The following is a 23187-nucleotide window of genomic DNA, read 5'->3' as shown; positions in this document are numbered from 1 at the left end:
AGGTAATAGTAAGTGTAGATCATTCTTGTTATTCTTTTTCTATCTAAACAATAAAGGATTTAAGTTATCCATACTAACAATATATAATTTCTTTTCGCGATCAGTATATTTTAATATGTTATAGTTGGTCAATTATCATTTTTATGAAGTTACTACTTGATATTTATCATAGAAATTTACTTGTCATTACGTTACAAGTATCCGGTTGAGTAAAGATGTTTTCACCATAACTGCAAGAAATTAAATTCAAAAACTAAACCTAACATTCAAGTATGTTATTAACTCTCTTATATTTCCTTCCCTTCTAGCTCCCAAACAAGAGTTAAGATATGACGCCATCGCAAATGGTTTTAAAGTTATATAGTAACTATTTTTACCCACAAAAACAAATCAGCGAAAATAACACAGGAGGATGGTAAAATAAATACAGAAATCTTTATAGACACAAATTTTTTATTCAAATTATATATGGTGACAAGAGATTATTTCTTCACCACACTAACTATCCAATTAAAATGGGCAAAGATCACTTTTAGTATGCAACCGAAATTATTTATATCCGGTAGCCGCAAAAATATATAACATTTATATATTTTTGTATATAACAATACAGAAATATATATATATATTACAAAAAATATACTCCTTCCGTTCACTTTTACTTGCATGTATACTAAAAATAGATTTTCATTTTTACTTGTCATTTTATGCATATCTAGAGAAGACAAATTCTTTTTCCTGTTATACCCACAGTATTTATTACTCATTTCAAATTATTTTCTCAAATCCAATAAAATATGCATCAATTAATATGGGTATCATGGTAAATTATGCACTTCATTTATTATTTCTTAAGGGGCGTGAAAAGTCAAAACGTGCCAAGTAAAAGTAAACGAAGGAAGTATATTTTGTCGGCTATTATTTTGAGAGCAGCTATATAATGTTATTTTTTCAATTAAAATATTGAACTCTAGGCCCGTTTATCGACACATTTTTATGAAGCATTATTCATTGTTAATGCAGTGGCAAAGCATTAGGCAATGTGCAGGACAAGGTCGTCAACATTTAAGACCATAACAAGATGATGAGTCACTATTGAACAACCCAAGACATGGCCCTACTTCAATTGTTTGGAGCAATAAATGGAAATTAATGCTGTTTTAAAGACCAGCTCCAGAGTTCGGAGGGCAGTCGGATACACAAAATATCCTGTATTTATGCAGGGTTCAGGGAAGGATCGTACCTTAGAGGTGTAATGTAGTTAACTTACCATAATACAAGTATTAGTGTTGGACTAATAGGATTATTTATGATAAAGCTCAGCATGAACTGATATTTCGAAAAAATTTCGACAATAACATTGTCTCCATCTTAAATAAGTTGGGGCGAGCTATATAAATCCGTACCGATTATATCATATCATTTAATTAAGCTCATCAAAACCGATATTGTACAAAGTAAGAATGAAAATAAAACAAAAAAGACATACATTAAAAATTCTCTATATTTTATATTGGCATATATTGCTATGAATTTTGTAAGACATTATCAATTGTTAAATAGTAGGAGTATTAACTTAATACCAGGCTAAACTATGAGTTGTACTACTCTTTATAAGAACACCTCTTCACCTCTTGCAGTTCTTTTTTTGTTTTTGTTTTTCTTTTTGGCTTTATGCATCCTGCATCTGAATTACTATTCCAGATTCGCGTTGTATAAGGTGTATAGCCCGCTAAAGAGAGAAGCGCTCCCTACCATATGTCATGTACTTCTGTCACAGGGAACATTAAGTGCCAAATGTACAGAATTGATGACAAATGACTGGTAATACTACAAAAATAATCACTTATTATTTCAATTGAAAAGGAATTAACCACTTACATGCTTTTGCTATTGTAATATGTACAAACGAGATATAATATACATCAACAGAAAACTGAGTTTATGTACCTGATAAAATGAGCTGATTGTTGCACTCCTCGAGCTAACACTTCTCAGAGTTGCTTCTTTTACATACCTTTGATCAATGTCAGAACAAACCATTCAAGACTGGCTATTTCTAGAGGTAACTTTCGTCCTTTTTTTTGTCCGCCCTGATCAATCAACTATCATTTTTAAGATGCATTAGCGAAACAATGATCTTTTCGATTGAGTTTTCTATGTGAGGCGCCTTGAGAAGATGTATTGAGTAGCCTGCAAGATTGCTCTACTATCAGCTTATACGTAGAGGGATGCTTCCACGCTATAAACGAGAACTTGTCACCATATCGCTCCATTCCTTCCACCAACAACTGCCAAACTAAGGCTCCCGCACCAGCTTTCTTCTTCTTTGCTGACTCATAAATCTTGTCGTAAACTATTTTCAAATAAATATTTCTGTCATGTAATCCTTCCTTTTGCGTACTTGAAGGAAACCCAACTTCTGTGAAAAGAACAGGCTTCTTAAGGATCTTTTCAGCTTCACTAATGTGAGAATCAACCCAATGAGATAGAAAATTTACTTTCGCGTCTGAATTTATACCTTGGATCCTGCAACACAACATGGTTTAACAGAATCAATAAGGAAATAGTGATAAATGCATATTTTTTTGCTGTTTACGCTGCATCTTTTTGAAAGAAAACAAGCTTAAACTTCTACATATACTACTACTACTACTACCAGATTTGGGAACGAGTTGGAATAAATTTATTCTGCTTTGACTAACCAACTGTGGGGGTAAGCATGAACGGAAGTAAAATCGATGTTGTCAATAGCGGAGTTTTCAATGAAGTCCACTCCAAGTGATGCAGCCCATTTTCCTGGGTTCACTCCAAAGCTTCCAGTTTTTTCCACACCATAAAAGCCCTCGAGTCCAACAGTCACGAGATGCTTCTGATCCAAACTTTTGACAAATCCAGCCATCTCAGTTATCCACGCCTGTTCACGAAATCGACATTCGAGCTAAACATAAGAAGGTACTAGATACGTCATGACGAGCAATAGCGGTTTTATGTATTATCCCAGAAATCTTGATATGCGAACTAATTATAGTAATTAACAGTCTTAAGTAAGAAATGCTACTGTAAAGCCAGGTGGCATGATTGCAAGCGTTTTCTGCGTCAGATGCTTTATTTTCCTTGAACATACATGCGGAAAACAACTATTTTAGCTAATTGACCAATTTCACTACACAAGATTGTTCCACCTAAGGTAAGAGCATGCTAGTCGCTCTGGCTTCAATATTCCATTTTTCCTGTGTCATTGAGAGGCCAAATCTCACTAACAAGCAGTATAATCCAAAAAAAGTTCACCTGGAGAGCAGCAGCTGATGAGCTGGATTCGCAACGAGGCTCATTTATGAGTTCCCACGCAAATATGGCTGGTTCTTCAGAATATTTGACTCCACTTATGGAGTTTTTTCTAGTCACAACAGCCTGCCATGTGTCAAAAAGAATAATGAATTATAATAACCAGCCTGCCATGGCTGGTTATTTTATCGCCTTAAAGTATATAGAAAGAAGTTGAGGAAAAATAAAGGAAGCTCCATCCACTACAAGAAGATGAATAATTGAATAGATGAACAATTGAATAGAACCACTGGAAGTTGGAGCTAGAAATTCATTAACAGCTGCTAACTTTTCTATTAAAAAATGCTTTTTTCTGACGCCCTTCCAGAAGAATTTCATTGATCTAGGTATTTTTCCTTTGTAATTAGAACAGGTACACCAAACAATGACTAATACACTATGTGTCCAAATTCATGTCCTCTTTGCTTTGATCGGTGACAACTTCACAAAAATAAAGAACAATAGCTACCAGGGTTTTTACAAAGAGAACTGAGGATTTAGTAAGAATTCCACAATGATCTCATTTCTTGGATCATGCCTCTTAGGAGGAAGTAGTAAGAAAAAAGCAACCATATGAAAATAGACCCCTCATACATTTCAGGCTATGAATGGCTGACTCGCATAATGTTACTTCGTCGAAGCCTACACTAATGCGATGCAGTACTAATAAAAAATTTAAATCCTGTGTCTAAAACATGACATTGACGCAACTCCTTAGGGGATTCCGAAGACACATGTCAACTGAAGTTAGATCAGATCATGACTACTGAAGACATGAAACAGATTTTAAACTAGTTAGATGCTGCTAATTGTATATGAATGCCAACCTTGGATGCTTTCCACACAGTGAAGACCCTTGTAAATGGAAAACATATATTAATGTCAACGGAGAATAAAGAAAAGAAAGCTAGAAATAAAAAATAAAAAAAAGTTTTCTTTGAAGTATATTGGATTCACATTCTAGAATGGCATAATTTTCTTCATTTGAACATACCTTGACGAAAGACTTGTAGTACGCTTTGACCGTTGGGTTGGTAAAGAATGAATCTCTTGATGAAGACACATTGGTACCACCTTCTTCTCGTGCCCACCTCACATATTGAGCAGTGCCACCATAAGCATTTAAATTGTTTACAAGACTGAGGATTAATCTAATGTTATGTTTCCTTGCCTCAACAATAACATAATCCAATCCCTGAAATTGATAGGATAATTAGACTATATCAAAATGCGAAAAAGGGGTGGCGATTTATTGTACTAGGATGGGACTTGTAAATTCCACGAGGCCTAAAATTGCATCACTAAGAAATGCCATGCACAATAATATGTAACAGTCCAGTAAGATGAACAGAATTATGTGGACATATGCTTTCAGATATAGGGACAAGACAATCATCAGAAATTCCAAATGCTGCAATATAATGTCTGTTTTTTCTATTGCGGTCTACTAGTCTGTGGTTTCTGTTGCTCCTTTCTGCAGCGTTCTTATGGCACGGGATCGATTATATCAAAGATTGAATATAATGGATTTTGAGCAAATACTACATAAAATTTGTATCTTCGGCCATCTATAACGCAATCTACTATCAGCACAAAACTAAGTTGCCTGGATGCTGAAATCATAGGAAATTATGCGTCAGTACTATCATTGTAGAATACTATATGCTAGCTATTTCGCTTGCTAAATGTAGCAATTTAGACTACTGGAATGTTTCAGTACTCTTTTAACTGATGCGCTTTATGTTGAACACCAAAAGTTGAGTCCTTCAATGTATTTTTGCATAAAATCCTATAGGTTCAAATTATGATTTCATAGTACGCCAATGATATGACCAAAGGCGAGTCCACCCATAGTTAAGCCCAGCTAGCTTTTGAATATAACTGAATATCCAAACCTGTTATTCCACCAGCTCCAACTCCTCACCATTACAACAGGGTACTGAATTAGTCGGTCGATTATTCATTATTTTCTATAATGGAGGTGTTTGGGGCAGTTTTCGTGCACCTACAACTAGCTTAGCTAGTTGGCGGCTCCGCATCGTGAACTGCATCAAAAAGGCATCCGATCTCTCTTTTATGGGTTGTTTCCCTCGTATCTGACCTATCCGCGTTATCCCTCCCAAGCGACAAAGAGGTGGATCATCTGATCATGAAATAGGTCATCCCAGCTATCCCGATCTTCTTATCTGTTCGTCAGGTATCTGAATTGTTCTACCCACTAATTTTACGCAAATGAGAAAAAAATCGTCTAGCGTTTTTTGTCTGTGCTGGAATTTGAACTATGGTCTTCCGTGATTCTCGTCCAACTTCATTGACAGCTAGGCCGCAACCTTCATTACTAGTCGATGATTCACTTACGATTAAAGTGAAGTTAGAAATACTACCAAATGTTGCAGCATAGTATTTAACTATATATGCCTATCTTTTACAAAGAATCAACCTTTACCTTCTCTTTTCACTAAACTTTTACTAACAGGAAATTATCTCTGTCTCAAGAGAAACAAATCAACCTCCCACTCTACACCACCATAACACAGTGAAAATCAGAATGAAATTAGATACTTGAATGAGTTTAACAAGTTACAACAAAAGTGTTTCAATAATCCAAATAATTGCTATAAAATCAAACAAACTTAGAAGTGAATTACCTTAAACACCCTTTCATTGAAGACTCCAGGTAGGAGCTGAAGATCATTGGGCCCACCACCATCACTAAAAGCCCAAGTCCTACAAACACTCAAGCCCATTTCAGCACCTCTTCTCAACATCTCAGAGACTCTATACCTTGAAGATTCCCACACACTTTCCTCCATTAACCAATAAGAATTCCACCCATTAATATACAATTCTTGAAATGTTAAAGAATGAGTCTTTGGGTCCTCATTCTTGATCACAAATTGAGTTTTATTAACTCCAACAAAACCCATCTTTGGTTGCCTTAGAAAGATTTGTGGGAAGGAGAAATTAAGGTTGTCATTGAAGTTCAAGTACAAAAGAGAAAGAATGGTGAAAATGCCTAATGCTGGATATAGTTTTTTGTCCCTCCATTGTGTGTCCATTTGGGAAAGTTTGTAGGTTGTTTTCTTGTTCAGTGTTAGTTATATGGGCTTTATTATTTTATGCCCCCACCATCTCAAATAAGGCGTAAACTTTTTTTCCCAAAAAATAAGGAGTAGGTGGCTTTTTATTTTTATTTTTATTTTTTTAATTTCTCACACGGTGTTCGATACCTGCATAAGGCTCGTTGAGGAAGAAAACATTTCCGAACAATATTTTTTTCTTTGTAGGAGTCAAACACGAGAATTCTGATTACGGAAGGAAGAAAACTTATTCATCACACCATAATATTTTGTAATAAGTAGCTTTGTTATTAATCCTATGAGTGCAAATACTGTTGTCAATAGTTAAGTATGACCTAAATCTCGCCTTCTTAAAAATGAATAAATATCTCTCTTAATGCCTGTATAGCATTCGGAGTAAATGCTGAAATTTCTCAAACGATTGCTCCTTAAATGTTGCTTTCTCCAATCGTTGTCTTGCTTTCAATTGTAATTCTTCAATATTTGTGTCCTCGGAATTCATATAATACCAGTCACATATCCAGTATCAACTGACTACCGACTCATATCCATTCTTTCACCACAGCCACGTGTCTGTTCGAGAAACGTCCGCATATACTATATTTTACCCGATACAAATATTTTAACCTCTCCCACCGTAATTGAAACTTGGAAGTTTATACACTGCTATTCGAATCGTGACATCTCACTGCTACACTAACTCTTTAAGATTAAAAGGAATATATCAATTTGGTATGCGAAGGGGATAATATAATTTGCCCCCTGTTTTTGTTTTTCTCTCTTTTCTTTGTCCCTATTATTTGTTTCTTAATCTTATGTAAGGAGGTTTGGCAACTTTCCACAGGAAAAGGAGATGAACAGAAATGCTAAAATAGAGAAGATTCCAAAATTTATGGACGAGGATGAAACGTGTGGTTTAGTGTTCTTTTCTGTCTTGGTTTGAGGTTGTTTTTGTCTCAATCTTATTTTCTGTTTAGTGGCTTTCGTTTCCTATTTCCAACTTAAGACAAATGGGCTTTGTATTTTGACATGGGTAGTGTTCAATGGGCTTCATTGTTTGACATTTGTATTCAAATTCTTAGAGCTAGACCTAATGAAAGGGAGCCTTGACGTAACTGGTAAAATTGTTGCCACATAACCAGGAGATTTATGAGTTCAAGCCGTGGAAATAGTGTCTTGTAGAAATGCAGGGTAAGGCTGCGTACAATAGATTCTTGTGGTACGGCTCTTCCCCGGACTCCGCGCATAGCGGGAGCTTAGTGCACTGGGTTGCCCTTACTTAGAGCTCAGACCTAATGAATTAATGAATTGGGATTTTGAACCCTCTAACTCAACTATGGGTATTTAATGGGTCGGGTTGACCCGATTCCGGACCGGCCCAGACTGGTATTAAACCAGACCGGTAGGTAGGGGGTCGGGCAGGGCTGGGTTCGGGGGGGGAGGGGGGTTGAGCCGGCTAACTTCGAAATTCCGATTAACGGGGCTGATCTAAACCGGTAAAATCAAATCACTTGTGAACCGGTTAACCGGACCGGTCCAACGGCTATTTCAGATTTTTTTTTAAAAAAAAATTAAAATTAACTTGACCGTTGGCAACTGTCAGCTTCCAATTTGACGGTTGCCCAACGGATGTTTTGCAAGAATAGTCCTTTTTGGGGCATATTTTTTAAAAAAAAATAACACTTTTAGTAATTACTAATTTAATCATTTAAAAAACTATAAATACATCTCCTCCCCCCCCCCCCCCCCCTCATTTCTTCACTCATCTCTCATCTCTCATTTCTCAAACTCAAATTCTCAATTGTCATTCTCTCATTCTTCACCTAAATTACAATCAACTATTTGGCTCTCATTTTTTTTGGAATTTAATTTATGGTATTATTTGAAGTTTGAACTTTGAAAAATTGGCGTTTCTTCGTGGTAATATTGGAGTTGCGAAATTTAATTTCAAATATTCAAGACTTCAAAAATCATCAAGTGTTCAATTTATCAAGGAATTCGGTGCACCCCCTCCAACTCTTTCTCTTATTTACTATTTTTTTGCATATTTAATTTTTGTTAGTAGTTAAATTTTTACAATATGTCTAATGCTGCAAAAAGAGTTTGTAATAAGGTTGCTAATCGGGGTAATCGGGGAAATAGAAAAAGAGGTACTACTTCAACTTCTAGTAGTAATTTAAATCACTTTACACATGTTTTTGAAACATCACCTGATCATAATATAGATTATGAATAATTACAGGAAGATTTCGGTATAGAAGATAATGAATTAGAAATTGAAGATGAGATACCTCTTACACCTAGTAGTGTTGGAGTTGGTAGCAGGGGTGGTGGTCGTGGCGCTAGTAGTAGACCACATGTGGCTCCAACTAGTAATCGAAGAAAGATAAGTAAAGTTTGGAAATATTTTGAGAAAATAGAGAATTTTGATAGAGTTAGATGCAAAATTTGTAAAGATGATTTGAAACATAAGATTGGAGGAAGTTTAGGGGGGACTGGGACACTTAGTAGACATCTGAGAATTACTCATCCTATAGAATGGGGATCTGATTTAGATGAAAATCAAGGAACTCTAAACCTTAGTACTAGAGGACTTATGAAATATGATAAAATGAAGATTCGTGAGGAGTTAGCAAAAATAATTGCTTTGGGTTGTCTACCTTTTTCTTTTGCTTCTTCATCATATCTTATTATGTATATTCAAAGGATTTATAATCCTTTATTTAAATGTATCCCTAGAAGTACTTGTAGATCTGATATCTGTAGACTTCATAGACAATATCAGACATACATATGTTATTTGTTTGACCACCTTCCTTGTAGAGTTTCTCTAACTTCTAATATTGGCCATGCTGTTAATGGAAATGTTATTTGACAATTACATGTCATTGGATAGATAATAATTATTGTATGCAAAAACATATTATCGCTTTTAAATATGGTGAAGATCATAGTCATACTGCTATTTTTACAAGTACTACTATTTGCGAAATTGTTGAATTTTATAATTTTAATAAAAAAAAAGTATTGTGTATGTCTTTTGATAATGCTTCTAACAATAATTCTGATATTTCAGTATTAAATCTACATTTGAAAACACCACTTGACGAAAAATTCCATGTTAGGTGTGTATGTCATGTTTATAATTTAATTGTTAAAAGTGGGCTTGATTTATTTTCAACTGAGATTACTCATGTTATAAGAGCAGTTGGTGTTATTCAAGGAAATAATAGACAATCTAGAATTAGGGAATTTAAGACTAAGTTTACCGAGCATAACTTTAACCCTAGATTCATGCCAGATGAAATTGTTACTAGATGGAATTATACATACTTATTTTTAAAATTTTGCTACAAATATAGATTGCCGATAACTGAAGTTGCTAATGCGCATTATACTGATACAAATCGTATGTTAACAACTAATACTTGGGAGGCCATTAATAATGTTGTTAAATTTTTACATAAATTTTATACAGCTACTGTTGAGTTTTCTGGAGCATATTACCCTACTATTACTATGGCTTAGTACATATAGCTGAAATTTCTTTTCTTCTCTTTGAATTTAAGAAGAAAGAAAAATATAAGGATGCTGTTGAAAATTTGCAAGCAAAATTCAAAAAATATTTCTTTCAATTTTCTCTAATTTACTTAATTGGTGTTGTTTTAAAACCTTCTATTAAGATGTCTAATTGTCACCAATTAATCAATGCTTTATATACTTATATGGAGATTGAACCAACTGAAATCCCAGATATATATATTGTTGTATGAACAAGCTAAATAATTATTTACAATAATTATATAATTATTATACAAATATAATTGATGATGATGTTATTAATGTAGGAAATGTTAATCCCACTATGCATTGTACTACTTCTACTGCATCTGCTACTATGGATGAAGATGAAAGCCTTGATGGTTATAATATTTGGTCTATATTTCCTTCAACTAAAACCAGTGGCACGAACATTGATGAACTTCAATTCTACTTGCAAAAGCAAACAGAACCTCGCACAAAGGAATTTTCACCATTGGGATGGTGGCATGAGAATGAAAAGTAATTTTCTGTTCTTTCCGCTAATGCTCAGGACGTGCTGAATGTGCCAATTTCAACTGTTGCATCAGAGAGTGCATTTAGTCAAGCAAGACAACAACTAGGAGATACCCGTCACTCATTGGGAAGCAATACTTTTGTTACACCCCATGTTTTTGTACGTGAAAGTATATCGTAAGTCAATTATGTAAGCTTGAAAATGAGATCCTCTTTGAAAGATATAAAGTGATTTAATGATGTTACGTCCCATTTTCGCAAGCCTTTAAGAGTTATCATTTGGGGAAAAATATTTCTAAGGGGACATGTTGTTACACCCCATACTTCAGACGTCACTGTCATTATAGGATTATCTAAAGTAAGCTAAAAAAGGACGAAATTCTCCTACAAGGATACGAAAGGTTTACCGAAGTATTAAGTAAGTTAAGATGAATATGAGACTTTCTAATCATGATTTAAATAATTTTAAAGTTATTATATGACTATATATGATGTTTGGATATGGAATATAAAGTTTGGGGAAAATCGGATTTAAGTTACGGAAAAATTGAGTTAAGATTTGTCTTGTAACGAGCCTTTTTGAGAAATTAATTCATAAGCTTTATGATGTCATTTTGGGACATATATCATACAAAAATGAAGGTATATGAACCTAGTTTCCAACGGTCTAAACCATTTATTCATACGATACCAGAGTAAAGAAATATGGATTTTTAAAGTAGGGTGGTCAAGTCACGTCGCCGCACTTCGGAGAAACTAGCAGGTTTATAGGCCAGGTTGCGAGGAAGTTTTCTCCCAATACATTGAGAGTTACAGGTAGATATTTATATTTAATTAATTCTTTATGTGTCTAGTTTCTAACGCTTTAAATCATTCCTCAATACAACACCATTGTAGAGAGATATTTGCATTTTCGCGAGACTGCGCATGAGGCCCCTATGGGACCCACTTGGCCGGGGGCCAATCTTCACTTATTCTTATCTTGTTTTTGGGATGAGCTTTGCTCATTTTTCGTTCTCCTTCCAGACTCACACTCTCCAAAACCTCCCAAACAGCTCCCCAAAGGCTCTAAACAAATTCCAAAGGAATACATCATAATCAAACATCAAAAGTTAGCCTAAGTGAAGAAGAGAGTCTCTATGGTGTCGTGATGTGATTAAGGGTGGTTGTAAAATAAGGGGAGGTTTGGTTCAAATTTTTTCAGATTCTTTAAGGTATATATAATACCCTATTTCTTGGGATTAATCTTATCTATGTATTGGTTAAATGACTTAAATAATTTTAAAGTCATTATATTACTATATATGATATTTGGATATAGAATATAAAGTTTGGGGAAAATCGGATTTAAGTTGCGAAAAAATTGAGTTAAGATTTGTCTTGTAACGAGCCTTTTTGAGAAATTAATTCGTAAGCTTTATGATGTCATTTTGGGACATATATCATACAAAAATGAAGGTATATGAACCTAGTTTCCAACGGTCCAAACCATTTATTCATACGATACCAGAGTAAAGAAATATGGATTTTTAAAGTAGGGTCGCCAAGTCACATCGCCGCACTTCGGAGAAACTAGTAGGTTTATAGGCCAGGTTGCGAGGAAGTTTTCTCCCAATATATTGAGAGTTACAGGTAGATATTTATATTTAATTTAATCCCCATGTGTCTAATTTCTAACGCTTCAAATCATTCATCAATACGACACAATTGTAGAGAGATATTTGCGTTTTCGCGAGATTGCGCATGAGGGACCCACTTGGCCGGGGCCCACTCTTCACTTATTCTTATCTCGTTTTTGGGATGAGCTTTGCTCATTTTTCATTCTCCTTCCAGACTCACACTCTCAAAACCCTCCCAAACAGCTCCCCAAAGGCTTCAAACAAATTCCAAAGGAATACATCATAATCAAACATCAAAAGTTAGCCTAAGTGATGAAGAGAGTCTCTATGGTGTCGTGATGTGATTAAGGGTGGTTGTAAGATAAGGGAAGCTTTGGTTCGAGTTTTTTCAGATTCTTTAAGGTATGTATAATACCATATTTCTTGGGATTAATCTTATCTATGTGTTGGTTAAGTTATTGGATGAAAATTACAAGATAACACTTGAAAGGGAAATAGTTGTTGTTATCTTTTGTTTGGTTGTTTTAAGGCTCTCTCTCTCTCTCTCTCTCTCTCTCTCTCTCTCTCTCTCTCTCATATATATATATATATATATATATATATATATATATATATATATATATATATTATGGCTGAAATTTCAAGTTGTATCTACTTCCTAAGGTATATAAATCATGTTCTTGGTTATGCTTAAGGTTAATCATGTGTTATTTGAGTTGTTTGAGTTAAAATCTTCAAGATAGTAATTGGCATGGCATAAGGAATCATTATCTTTTTTTTGTGGGCTGTGTTGAGGCTATATATATGGTTGGTTGTGGCTGAAAATTATTATAAACAGTTTGATTGTGTTGTGTCTGCTGTTGTTAAGATTATCTATGTGCTAATTCAGTGGATTGAAGAAGATAACATGAAAAACAAGAGGTTGGCGATAAAGGTTAAGGTGCTAGGCGCATGGACTATTTTTGAAGATTATTCATATGATGTTTTGGGATGAAAATGATATGGTAAGTATAAGTATGATGTTATACAAGTTTTAGGAAGATTCATGGAAAAGGAATTGGATTAAATTATATTTTGTTAATTGTAAATCGAGCTTGCCGCTCAAAATAGTTGTTGAAGTAATCAGAGAGTTTATTGTGAATTATATTATTGTTGTTTGGACTGTTTGGTGACTTTTAGTAACTTATGGGATGTAGTAAAAATAGGGGAGGTGCTGTTCATTTTTTTGTAGAATATTGTTTTTGAAATATGAGAGTTAAAATGCTTATATGATGACGACGAAGTCGGGTTACTCATTGTACACGTAAGAAGATCATATTGACCTTGGTTGACGATTGGAGAGAAGATTGCAAAGGTATGTTAAGGCTAAACCTTTTCTTCATTTTAGCATGATCTCGTAACTACATATATTTGATAACGAGACATAAAAAGAAGTTCATATTCATGAATTTATTCACATTATCCTAGTCTCAGAAGTTACAGTATTCTCCCTTATCGGGACTTTATATTCAGTTAATTATCATTTTCTTCCAGTAAAGAGAGCAGAGGGTCTATATATGTATATAGTATTACAGTATTTTCACCACCATCGAGCTATAATCGATGGGCAGGCCCCTATTGGGCTACCTCTGATCATATGGTAAGTTATATACTGATCCTACTGTGACCGAGTGCCTATGAGCAAGCCCAGAATGGCCGAGATACAGAGTCTAGTATGGCTGAGCGCCTATGAGCGAGCCTACTACGGCAGAGTAGTTATACATATCGAGCCTTATAGGGTCGTACAACTATTTTACTTACTATATTAAGAGAGATGCGTCAGTATTAGCAGGTAAGCATATCTTCAAATTACATTTGACTCCTAGGTACTTTCAGTTATTATATTATGAGTTCGATTTCAAATTTTAGTTATCTTGTTGCCTTACATACTCGGTACATTATTTTGTACTGACGTCCCTTTTGCTGGGGACGCTGTATTTCATGCCTGCAGGTACTAATAGACAACTGGATAAACCTTCCTAGTAGATAAAGTCAAACATCAGCTTGGTTTGTAAGCTCCACTTCCTCAGAGTTACCAGGTCGATACCTTGGAGTCCATTTTATATATACAGGTTTGATGAGTAGGTCGAGGCCCTGTCCCGACCATGATATAATTCAGTTATTCCTAGAGGCTTGTAGACGAGTCCTGTACATTTTTTATATCAAAAAATTGTGGCTTTACCAGCCCTATGTAGATGTTTAGTTTGTTATTTCTGGTTGTATACGTTATTTTCAGATGATTCAAAATATGGCCTCATCAGCCTAAGTTGAGGGCTACCCTCCAGAGTTCACAGTTATAGAGTGGTACGCTAGGGTCGAGTATGGCACCAGGTGCCGGCCACGCCTCTTCAGATTTGAGGCGTGACAACTTTGGAAGTTTTAGTATGTTCCAGAGATTGGATTAGATCGGAACAAAGAAATCAGGGATGTGAAGATGTTGATAAACTAGAAAACGAGGAACTTGGAGATATATTAACCACATGGTAACCCATCTGAATTTAACACTCCAGAAGATGGCCAAGAAGTTCATATTTATTATGAAGAACTTACTAAGACAATGCAAAACCTTTGAAGTTCTGGATTTATATTTAATAATTAAACGTTGAATTTATTCTTTTTTCGTTAATTTAGTTGTTGTTAAATGTAAACTTTAATATGCAAGTTTGAAATTAAAAAAAATTGCAAATTACAAGTGCAATTTTTATCCATCTTCATTGTATTCTATTATATTAAATTCTTAATAAAATATTCAAATATAAGGATTTTAAAACAATTGCGTCCTTTATTCAAACACTCTTTTTATAACATTATTTTTTAATTTTATATTTTTATTTTATCTTAATATAAATTACGGTAGTTATACAAAATACAAAAAATAATTTTAAATAAAATCGGCCAGGCCCGACCCTTTAGGCACATAACCATTCCGGTTCATTAAATAACCGGATGGACTCGGATCCGGTAAACCCGGTATGGAAAAAATGGTAACCGGCCCGGTTCGATGACCGACCGGTCAACTTTTCCGGTAACCCGGACCGGACCGGCCCCCTGTCACCTTTAATCTCAACTATGGAAGGAACTATTTCACTAAGTGAGCTAGACCTCACTCCTCCTGTTAACTTTGTTAAAAATGAGAAAAGAAGAAGAGATTACAACTCAATTGGGCTGATTAACCACGAGATTCAATTGGGCTGGTGCTTAGTTGGGCTATCTCAGACGTGGCCCAACTTGTATGCATAATGGCCATCATGGACCAGGTAGCTATTCTAGAGGGCTTCTATTTAGAAATTAGCTAATATTTCCTTAATTTCAGTTTTTCAATTTAATTTTTTAGGACACAAAGTACGTAAATTAAGATTCTTAGTTCAAATTTTTAGGACAAAATAAGTACTGGCTAATCCGTAAATAACAACCCAAAGAATGACTATTTCTGTATTTCCCCCATGGGCTATCCGTTCCATATCCCCGGCCCAGAACCATCCCCTGCAAATTTCAGTTCGTTGAGGCAATAAAGCAAAGAGAAGAGTATCAAAAGAATCAGAAAACATCTAAGAAGAAAGCTAAAATTGGTAAGTTTTCTGCGATTTCTCAGCTGTTTCATTTCTTTCTATATATATCTTTCAGCATTCTGCCTAACAAGAACATGGACTTGTACCATTTACTCTTATTATCATCACTTGAAAACTAGGTGACTCGCTACTTCAAGTTGTAATCTTTAATGGGTGCTATGAAAGTTAACATTTCGAATTTGGTGATTTGGTTTATAATGGATTAATGGGTGTCATAAAGTTAACATTTTTTTCAGGTTGTGAACTAAACATTTTGAATTTGGTTCTTTGATTTATAATTCGAGTTATAAAGCTGATTATCAAAAAGAATTATAATTGGTGTTATAAAGTTAATATTTTGAATTTGGCACTTCGATGCTTTAATGGATATTTTGAAAGTTAACATTTTGCGCCCAATGGTGTGGCCTAGTGGTAACGGGTAGGTGAGCGCAAACCTTGGATATTAAGGTTCACACAAAGGACACTAAGTGATTTTTTCCCCATACGCCTAAGTCTTGGTAGACAGAGTTACTTGGTACTTGTGCTGGTGGGAGGTAGCAAGTACCAAGTGGAATAGTCGCACGCTGGCATCGACACCATCATTATTACAAAAAAGTAAAAGTTAACATTTTGAATTTGGTTCTTTAGTTTCTATAGGTTTTATAAAAATTAAAATTTCAAATTTGGTCCTTTATATGGATTTTGAAAGCATAACAGGGCAATTTTGATACCCTTTTGAATTCGGAGTTTGGCTGTTCGTATAAATCTGATAGATATCGTCATAATTGATGTAGTGGTTATGGATTGAGTAGTTCGTTAATATTTCACCTGTTTCCTTTCATTATGCTCTTTCGCAGGCGATAAGCTTCAGTGTCTTAGTTTCTATTAGCTAAGAGTAGTTCTGAATTTTTTTTATCTAATCCAATGGTAAATTGGAAATTAATTTAATGGGTTGTGGATTGTGACAAAGTTGTTGGATATTGAAGGGTTAGAATCATTCTTTTCGTACATAGCATGAGTGTTTTGAGGGACATATTTCCTGGAGCAAGGTTAATATCTTTTCAGGGCTAACAGCAGAGGAAATTTTTCATACCAAAAGGGCAAGGTATAATCCAGTCAAAAGGAGTAGCAACATTTTTGCTCATATGATCATATACTTGTGGAGAATAGGCCTGTTAAGTGGTACAATACAGTAGGTGTATGATTGTTGGATGTGAAATATAAGTCCGCTATAAGATACAGTTGAGTACAACGTGTGACTTATCGGCTGTATGTCAAGAGGGTGGGGGGTTAATTTGGCTCTACTGTTTAGAAGTTTGGTTCGATTTAGTGCTTGTTAAGCAAACTTGCTTACAGTTTTGCATCTCATAGACTTAAAGCTGTCGAATATTCACTCATACTCAGCAGGGTAAAAGACTTGTAATGACTATTTAGATTTAGCAGATTTTTCCTACACTCTTATCTTGGTGAATTTCCTAATACGTAGATATGAAACATGAAATGTTGAGAAAAAACGCCTATTCTTGATGCTAGTACATTTACTGTGACAGTGACTTTGAACTTATTATAGGTTCACAATGCAAAGCTTGAGATCCTCTATTCTGAAGTATATGAGGGTTAGGATCCCATTGCAAGTACAGTTTCAAGCTGAAAGCCGGAATGTGTTAAATATTCTCAATTTGCAAATACGCACTTGCAACAGTTCTGGTGCCACCAATCAGGATGAGATAAAAGAACGAGTGCTTAACCTGGTGAAGAAATTTGATAAGATCGATGCAACCAAGGTACAAGTCCTCTATTTTTTGTTAATCAGAGTTTTTCTCAAGCTTTCTTATCGGACAATGTCAACTCAATGCATCTTTTGTTGCAAACTATGAGTCAAATAGTGGAGCTGAATTCGAAATCTTTTATAGGTTAATGAGAGTGCTGATTTCCAGAAGGACTTGAGCCTAGACAGCTTAGATAGAGTGGAACTTGTCATGGCATTTGAACAAGAATTCTCAATTGAGATACCTGATGAAGAAGCAGACAAACTTAAATGTTGTGCTGATGTCGCTCAATATATCATTTCTGGGGCTGAGAAGAAAGACGGGAAGACTTCATAAGTAATTTTTTAGTTAGCATCATATCATTTAAAAAGACAAGGTTTCTTCTGAACATTTCTCCTGGATAGTTTGTATGACAAGTTGTTGAGTCCAAGGATTACATCATCCTCAACTTTCTTCTAGCTCTTCTTTCAGATTTTGTGGATCCATGTGAATGTTTGCTACATTTACTCACCACTATTTAAGTTATTGATTCTGCAGTGAATACAATTATGCTTATATATTTCATTATACTTTTGTGCATCATATTCTCAGTGGAAACTATTGTGACTATATGAAAGGCTACTCATATTCTCAGTGGAAATACATGTACCTGTTACACATAATTCATATAAGAAACTTGTATTTACATCTCTCTTTTTCTCAAGAAACTTGTATTTATATCTCTCTCACTCACTCTCTCTCTCTCTCTCACACACACACACATAAACTTGTCGTGGGAGGAAGCGTAAGATGAACTGTGGGCTAATACCAGCATGTTCCGAGCTATAATCCAACAACCCAATGTTTGTGACTGAAGCGCCAACAGAATGAGTTGTTGGACATGCTCATTTTTTTGCCCTAAATGATGCTTACAGTTTCTTGTTGCTTTTTGTCAACTCTCTTTCTGCACCTTTGTGAAACTTTAGGGGGTAGATGAATTGTATCTGTCGTGTAAGTACGGATGCCATCACCGATAGAGGTAAGCTCGAGTCCTTTGTGTTTTCCTCTAAAAGAATGTTCACAAATGGTGTTTCTTGGCAGATGAAGTACTTTAACTAGACATGTTTTTTCCAAGTTTGGAATAGCATGAAGATGAGAAGGAAGATCAATAAGGAATTCTCCATCTTCATCTGTAGTGTTTCTTGCCCATGATCTTCTTGCCTTTCCACTTGATCCACAGAACACAGCTACTGATGCACCTGAAATATGTTTGTAATATATATGATTAGTAGTGAAGGAGAGTCTTGGCGTAACTGGTAAAGTTGTTGCCGTGCGACCATGAGGTTACAAGTTCGAGCCGTGGAAACATCTTGCAGAAATGCAGAGTAAGACTACGTATAATAGACCCTTTGTGGCATGGCGGGAGCTTAGTAGTGATTATTCCTTTGGAAATTGACATTACTTCAATCAATCAATTATACCTTAATAGTATCAAATTACCGGAGATTTACTATATGAACCCTCTGTATTTATGGCTATTAATTCGGCTTTCTAAAGATTAATGTTTCTTAAATTATTTTTACATTTTTCGTCAGCCTATTGCAAATTTCTCTTTTATCCAGTTACTGCAATACAACAACTATAGCTACTACGCTTCAGTTCCAAAGGCTATATGAATTTTCACTGAACATGTTTCTCCATGTAAACTCTATCCAGCTATGGAAATTTATCACATATGGCGAGAGGCCAATCCACTATTTTTAACACGAAATACATATATATATATATATATATATATATATATATATACATACATATATATATATATATATATATATATATATATAACTCATAATTTCAAATACACAATGGGTTTAGTGATTTAAAAAAAAAAAATTAACGATCGAATCCATCCGGCATAAATCCAGAATTTGCATATGCATGTGGCAGTAATAATATTATTTTATGTTTGTTTACTACTTTTGGTTCAAATAACACTATCCTTTGGTAGAATCCTACCTTACAAAAAACTCCATTCCACCTACCCTACAAGAACAGAAATTGGTGGTGTTTAATAGAAGCAACGGGAGGGCTCTTTTTTTTTTTTTTTTTTTTTAAATAACCGTGAACATTATTCTAATGTTCACGTTGATAGCCCTGGGTCAGTTCAAACTGCTACGAAAGAATTACAGACAGAAAGAAATTATCTAATATTTTTTATTTTTACTAATTTGAACACTAGACCTCGTGGTTCTAAGCAACGTGAGTTATTAAATAGATTCTTCTACGAGTTCCAAAATTTTATATTCAATCCTGCCTTTTCTTAATAATACCTTTTCTCTTTTCTGTTTTATTTTTAACTTTACTTTAGAAGCATAGGTTCAATAAATGCAATATCTCTCTGATATGGTAACTGTTAAGGACTTTATTAAAAGAAGGTTATTTCTATGCAAAGAAACGTTCTAAGTTAAATGAATCCTAATGTTCCATGAATGGAGTAAGTTTAGCATTAAACTGAGTTTTATTGATGATATAGATCTACCTATGGTTTAATTAACAACACAAACTGTCCTAATTTAATCTTCGGACGTTTCAACTTTCAACTATTAATTATTTATCTGCAAATTAAAATGTTCAAAACTAGATAACTAGTACTATACACTGTAAAAATAAATTTGATAAATGTTCAGCTTGGCTTCAAATATATAGTAACATAATTACGCATGTCCTTGTACTACGCTAAAAGAATTTCAAATAATATTGCTATAGACAATTTATAATCAAGTTTGACACATACATAATCCTAATGAAACGAACGATTGTCTCACTACACTTTTTCCAAACATTATTTTTAAGAAAAAATCATAAATAAGAGAATAAGAATGACTCGGATTATTAAAAAGTGGGTTAAAAACTATGATGTCTCAAGTTCAAATTTTATAGGAGGCACCCGATTTCTTTCCATTTATCTAAATTTTGGTGGACAAAGTTAATTATCAGATATTTGTATTAGTAGGAGGTAACATGTACTCGTGAAATTAACCGAGATGCATACAAACTAGCCTTGACACCACAATTATATATATAAAAAACAGATTATAGAAGAGAGACAAACACAAACCTGGGACAGCTCGTGGACCAAGTTCTGAAATCTCATCCTTGATATTATTATTATTATTATTACAGCCAGAATCATTATCACAAACAACTTTCCCATGAATAAAAACAGTAGAGAGCTTTTCTTCTCCATAACCAGCCATTTTTATCATATCTTCTCTCATAGTAATTGATTCAACTATAGAAACTCTCTTTATAGCCAAACTTTCAAGAACAAGAAATGAGAAAAAGAAGAAGATAAACAAGAAAATGTTGCTCATTTTTGTCTTCACAATTTTATTGTGTCCAAAAAATGTGCTGAAGAAAAAATTCATAATCTTTATGTTGTTGATAATGAAAAATAAATAAAACTTGGTATCAACGAAAGATCATATATCAGATAGAATGAAGAGAAAATGAAACGCTACCATCTTTGGTTTTATATAGAAGCTTTTGCATGGTTCACATGCCCTTTTCAATTACTTTCTTTATTAGTATTACATTTATAACCTTGAGCTTCCTTAATTCAACAAGAAACCGAAATTTTAATTCAGGCTTTTAACAATTAATTAGATGCTTAATGCATTAGTGATCTATTAAAAAAACTCACGATCGTTAACTCTTTTTTTTTCTTCTCATTAACCACTTTTTTGTTTTGCATGTTATTTACGTCATAAAATAGATTTAACTTTTATATACAACGGTGTAAAATAATTTTTATAATTATGGCGTCAATAAAAAAATAATTACATATGTCGTCCACAAAAATGAGACAAGTAACTTAAAAAGATACGGCGGATTACTTGTTACAACAGGATAATAATACACTTGATATCATACATCATAGAAAGTATTTCACACTACCAATGTATATAAATTAAATCCAACGAATATCAACTCAAAATTTGATTTAGATTCTAATTCTTATTACGCTGTACCAGCCACTAGCTAATTAAATGTGCTTTCGAGTTTTTGCATCTATGATCCAAAATATTTCTGTTTTTTTTTTCCGAGTTCATGTGCAAGGAGTTATATATATCTGAAAAGGAAAAAATTATACTAATATTCAACTAATATCAAAGAGAAAAGAGAAAAGAGAAAAGGGTATTTTAGCCCTTTTAAGAAATGGTAGTAGTTGACATCATAAGAAAGGGGTAAAATAGTGAAATCATTAATTTGAAAGAGGAAGAAGTTTGAAGTTGGAAAGAAATATTGGAAGGTTAACTATCAGGTTGGTAGCCTAATTCTATCACTTATAAATTTGTTAATTCACAAAAATAAAAATAAAAAATAATTAAGGTGTACAAACATTTAAAGCTCCACCAAGTGTTAATGTCGTCAACTACATTGAGCTCTTTGCAGGCAAGCAAAGCAAAATCTCTATTACTTACTAAATAATTTTGAGTAGTCAACTTGTCAAGCTTCGAACAATATTATTATTATTATTATTATTATTATTATTATTATTATTATTATTATTAATAATAATATTAATATTATTAATTTTTTTATTTTTTTTGGTCAAGCCTACCTCAACCATCTATATCTCCACATACAGGGGCAGAGCTGCGGGTACAGACAAAATCAGTAGCTTTTGCCTAAATTTTATATTTATATATTAAAAAATTTATTAAATATATATAAATATTTTTTTACGAATTCAGTAACTAAAACAAGTTATAAGTTCGATCGCAAATTCAAAACTTATAAACTTTAAATCATGTCTCCGTAAACAAAACACAAAAATATATGCACTTTTTTCCATTAAAATCTTTAGGTTTGTTTGCATCATAAAACATCCAAAAGATAAGAGACCACTTTTTTGTTGAACAAATTCCACTAAAGTAAAAGACCGTCTCTCTGGTCTATTTAATTAGATCATCTACATTAGTATCAATTTTCTTGTTCCTTCCCTTTCTTTTGAAAAATAGGTATTTCGCTATTTGGAGCCACCTTCGACTGGTTAAGCGTTTATTTTCTCATAATTTAACAAATATATTTAAACAATTACGTTAATTAAAAGATGAAATACTGCAAACAAGGTTGGCGATAGAATTGGAGATAAAGGGACTCAAAAATGTCACAACTGAAAGTCGAGTTCATAATCTATATATATATATATATATATATATATATATATATATATATATATATATATGAGAGTCAACGTATAGTAAATATACATAAAATAAAAAAATTATCTAGCAATATAGTGTAATTTTTCAGCGAAGGGGTGTTGCTCGACACCCCTTGGTTCAATGTTGCTCCGCCAATGTAGGTAACCAAGCTAAAACTCTTGGTTAGAAATTTGAAGAGGATTTTTCAGATTCCACTACTGTTTAGTGGCTATTAACTTCCTATAGCTACCATATACATAACTACTTCTTATACCTATTATTCAGTTGTTACGGTAGTGTATTCGCGCTGCTGTATTCACGAAGCGCCTAAAAATCAGGCAGTCCAGTTGCACGCGCATTCACATGTATTCGCGTCATGTGTTCATGAATACAGCAACAAAAAGCGTCTAAAATCAGGGCAATCGAGTTGTACGCGCATGTATTCACATGGATTCGCGTTGGTGTATTCATGAATACAACAGTAAATAACGCCTAAAATCAGGGCAGTCCAGTTGTACGCGCATGCATTCACATGTATTCGCGCCATGTATTCATGA

General features: G+C 34.0%; 3 protein-coding genes across 4 annotated transcripts; 1 reads left to right on the top strand and 2 right to left on the bottom strand.

Moving 5' to 3' along the window:
* Positions 1–1825: 1825 nt before the first annotated feature.
* Positions 1826–6500, bottom strand: LOC104121035 (mannan endo-1,4-beta-mannosidase 6-like). The gene is made up of 5 exons (XM_009632931.4): positions 5976–6500; positions 4322–4522; positions 3292–3414; positions 2706–2917; positions 1826–2529 (listed from the first exon to the last, which is right to left on the bottom strand). The coding sequence occupies exons 1-5, from the start codon at positions 6384–6386 to the stop codon at positions 2115–2117; spliced, it is 1362 nt and encodes a 453-aa protein (XP_009631226.1). The 5' UTR covers positions 6387–6500; the 3' UTR covers positions 1826–2114.
* A 9055-nt stretch (positions 6501–15555) lies between these two features.
* LOC104121034 (acyl carrier protein 3, mitochondrial) lies at positions 15556–18005 on the top strand. 2 transcript variants are annotated; one of them, XM_009632930.4, is made up of 3 exons: positions 15556–15690; positions 17240–17453; positions 17583–18005. In XM_009632930.4, the coding sequence occupies exons 2-3, from the start codon at positions 17247–17249 to the stop codon at positions 17772–17774; spliced, it is 399 nt and encodes a 132-aa protein (XP_009631225.1). In that variant the 5' UTR covers positions 15556–15690; positions 17240–17246; the 3' UTR covers positions 17775–18005. The 2 variants fall into 2 exon arrangements, with proteins under 2 accessions (XP_009631225.1, XP_070031527.1); XM_070175426.1 differs by having other exon boundaries at positions 15615–15690; positions 17220–17453.
* Positions 18006–18038: 33 nt separating this feature from the next.
* LOC104121033 (uncharacterized) lies at positions 18039–20915 on the bottom strand. The gene is made up of 2 exons (XM_009632929.4): positions 20539–20915; positions 18039–18676 (listed from the first exon to the last, which is right to left on the bottom strand). The coding sequence occupies exons 1-2, from the start codon at positions 20846–20848 to the stop codon at positions 18336–18338; spliced, it is 651 nt and encodes a 216-aa protein (XP_009631224.1). The 5' UTR covers positions 20849–20915; the 3' UTR covers positions 18039–18335.
* Positions 20916–23187: the final 2272 nt, after the last annotated feature.

This window comes from Nicotiana tomentosiformis, chromosome 5, assembly GCF_000390325.3.
Source record: "Nicotiana tomentosiformis chromosome 5, ASM39032v3, whole genome shotgun sequence".
Lineage (NCBI taxonomy): Eukaryota > Viridiplantae > Streptophyta > Magnoliopsida > Solanales > Solanaceae > Nicotiana > Nicotiana tomentosiformis.
Note: the sequence above shows the minus strand (reverse complement) of the source record. Positions and strands in the feature narration are given on the sequence as shown.

Coding starts and splice junctions, on each gene's coding strand:
- LOC104121035 (XM_009632931.4), bottom strand. CDS start 6,386: ATGGACACACAATGGAGGGACAAAAAACTATATCCAGCATTAGGCATT. Junction 3,415..4,321: donor ACTACAAGTCTTTCGTCAAG/GTATGTTCAAAT, acceptor GACACATGGCAG/GCTGTTGTGACTAGAAAAAA. Junction 2,530..2,705: donor CATGCTTACCCCCACAGTTG/GTTAGTCAAAGC, acceptor GTTGTGTTGCAG/GATCCAAGGTATAAATTCAG.
- LOC104121034 (XM_009632930.4), top strand. CDS start 17,247: ATGCAAAGCTTGAGATCCTCTATTCTGAAGTATATGAGGGTTAGGATC. Junction 17,454..17,582: donor ATAAGATCGATGCAACCAAG/GTACAAGTCCTC, acceptor AATCTTTTATAG/GTTAATGAGAGTGCTGATTT.
- LOC104121033 (XM_009632929.4), bottom strand. CDS start 20,848: ATGAATTTTTTCTTCAGCACATTTTTTGGACACAATAAAATTGTGAAG. Junction 18,677..20,538: donor TGGTCCACGAGCTGTCCCAG/GTTTGTGTTTGT, acceptor AACATATTTCAG/GTGCATCAGTAGCTGTGTTC.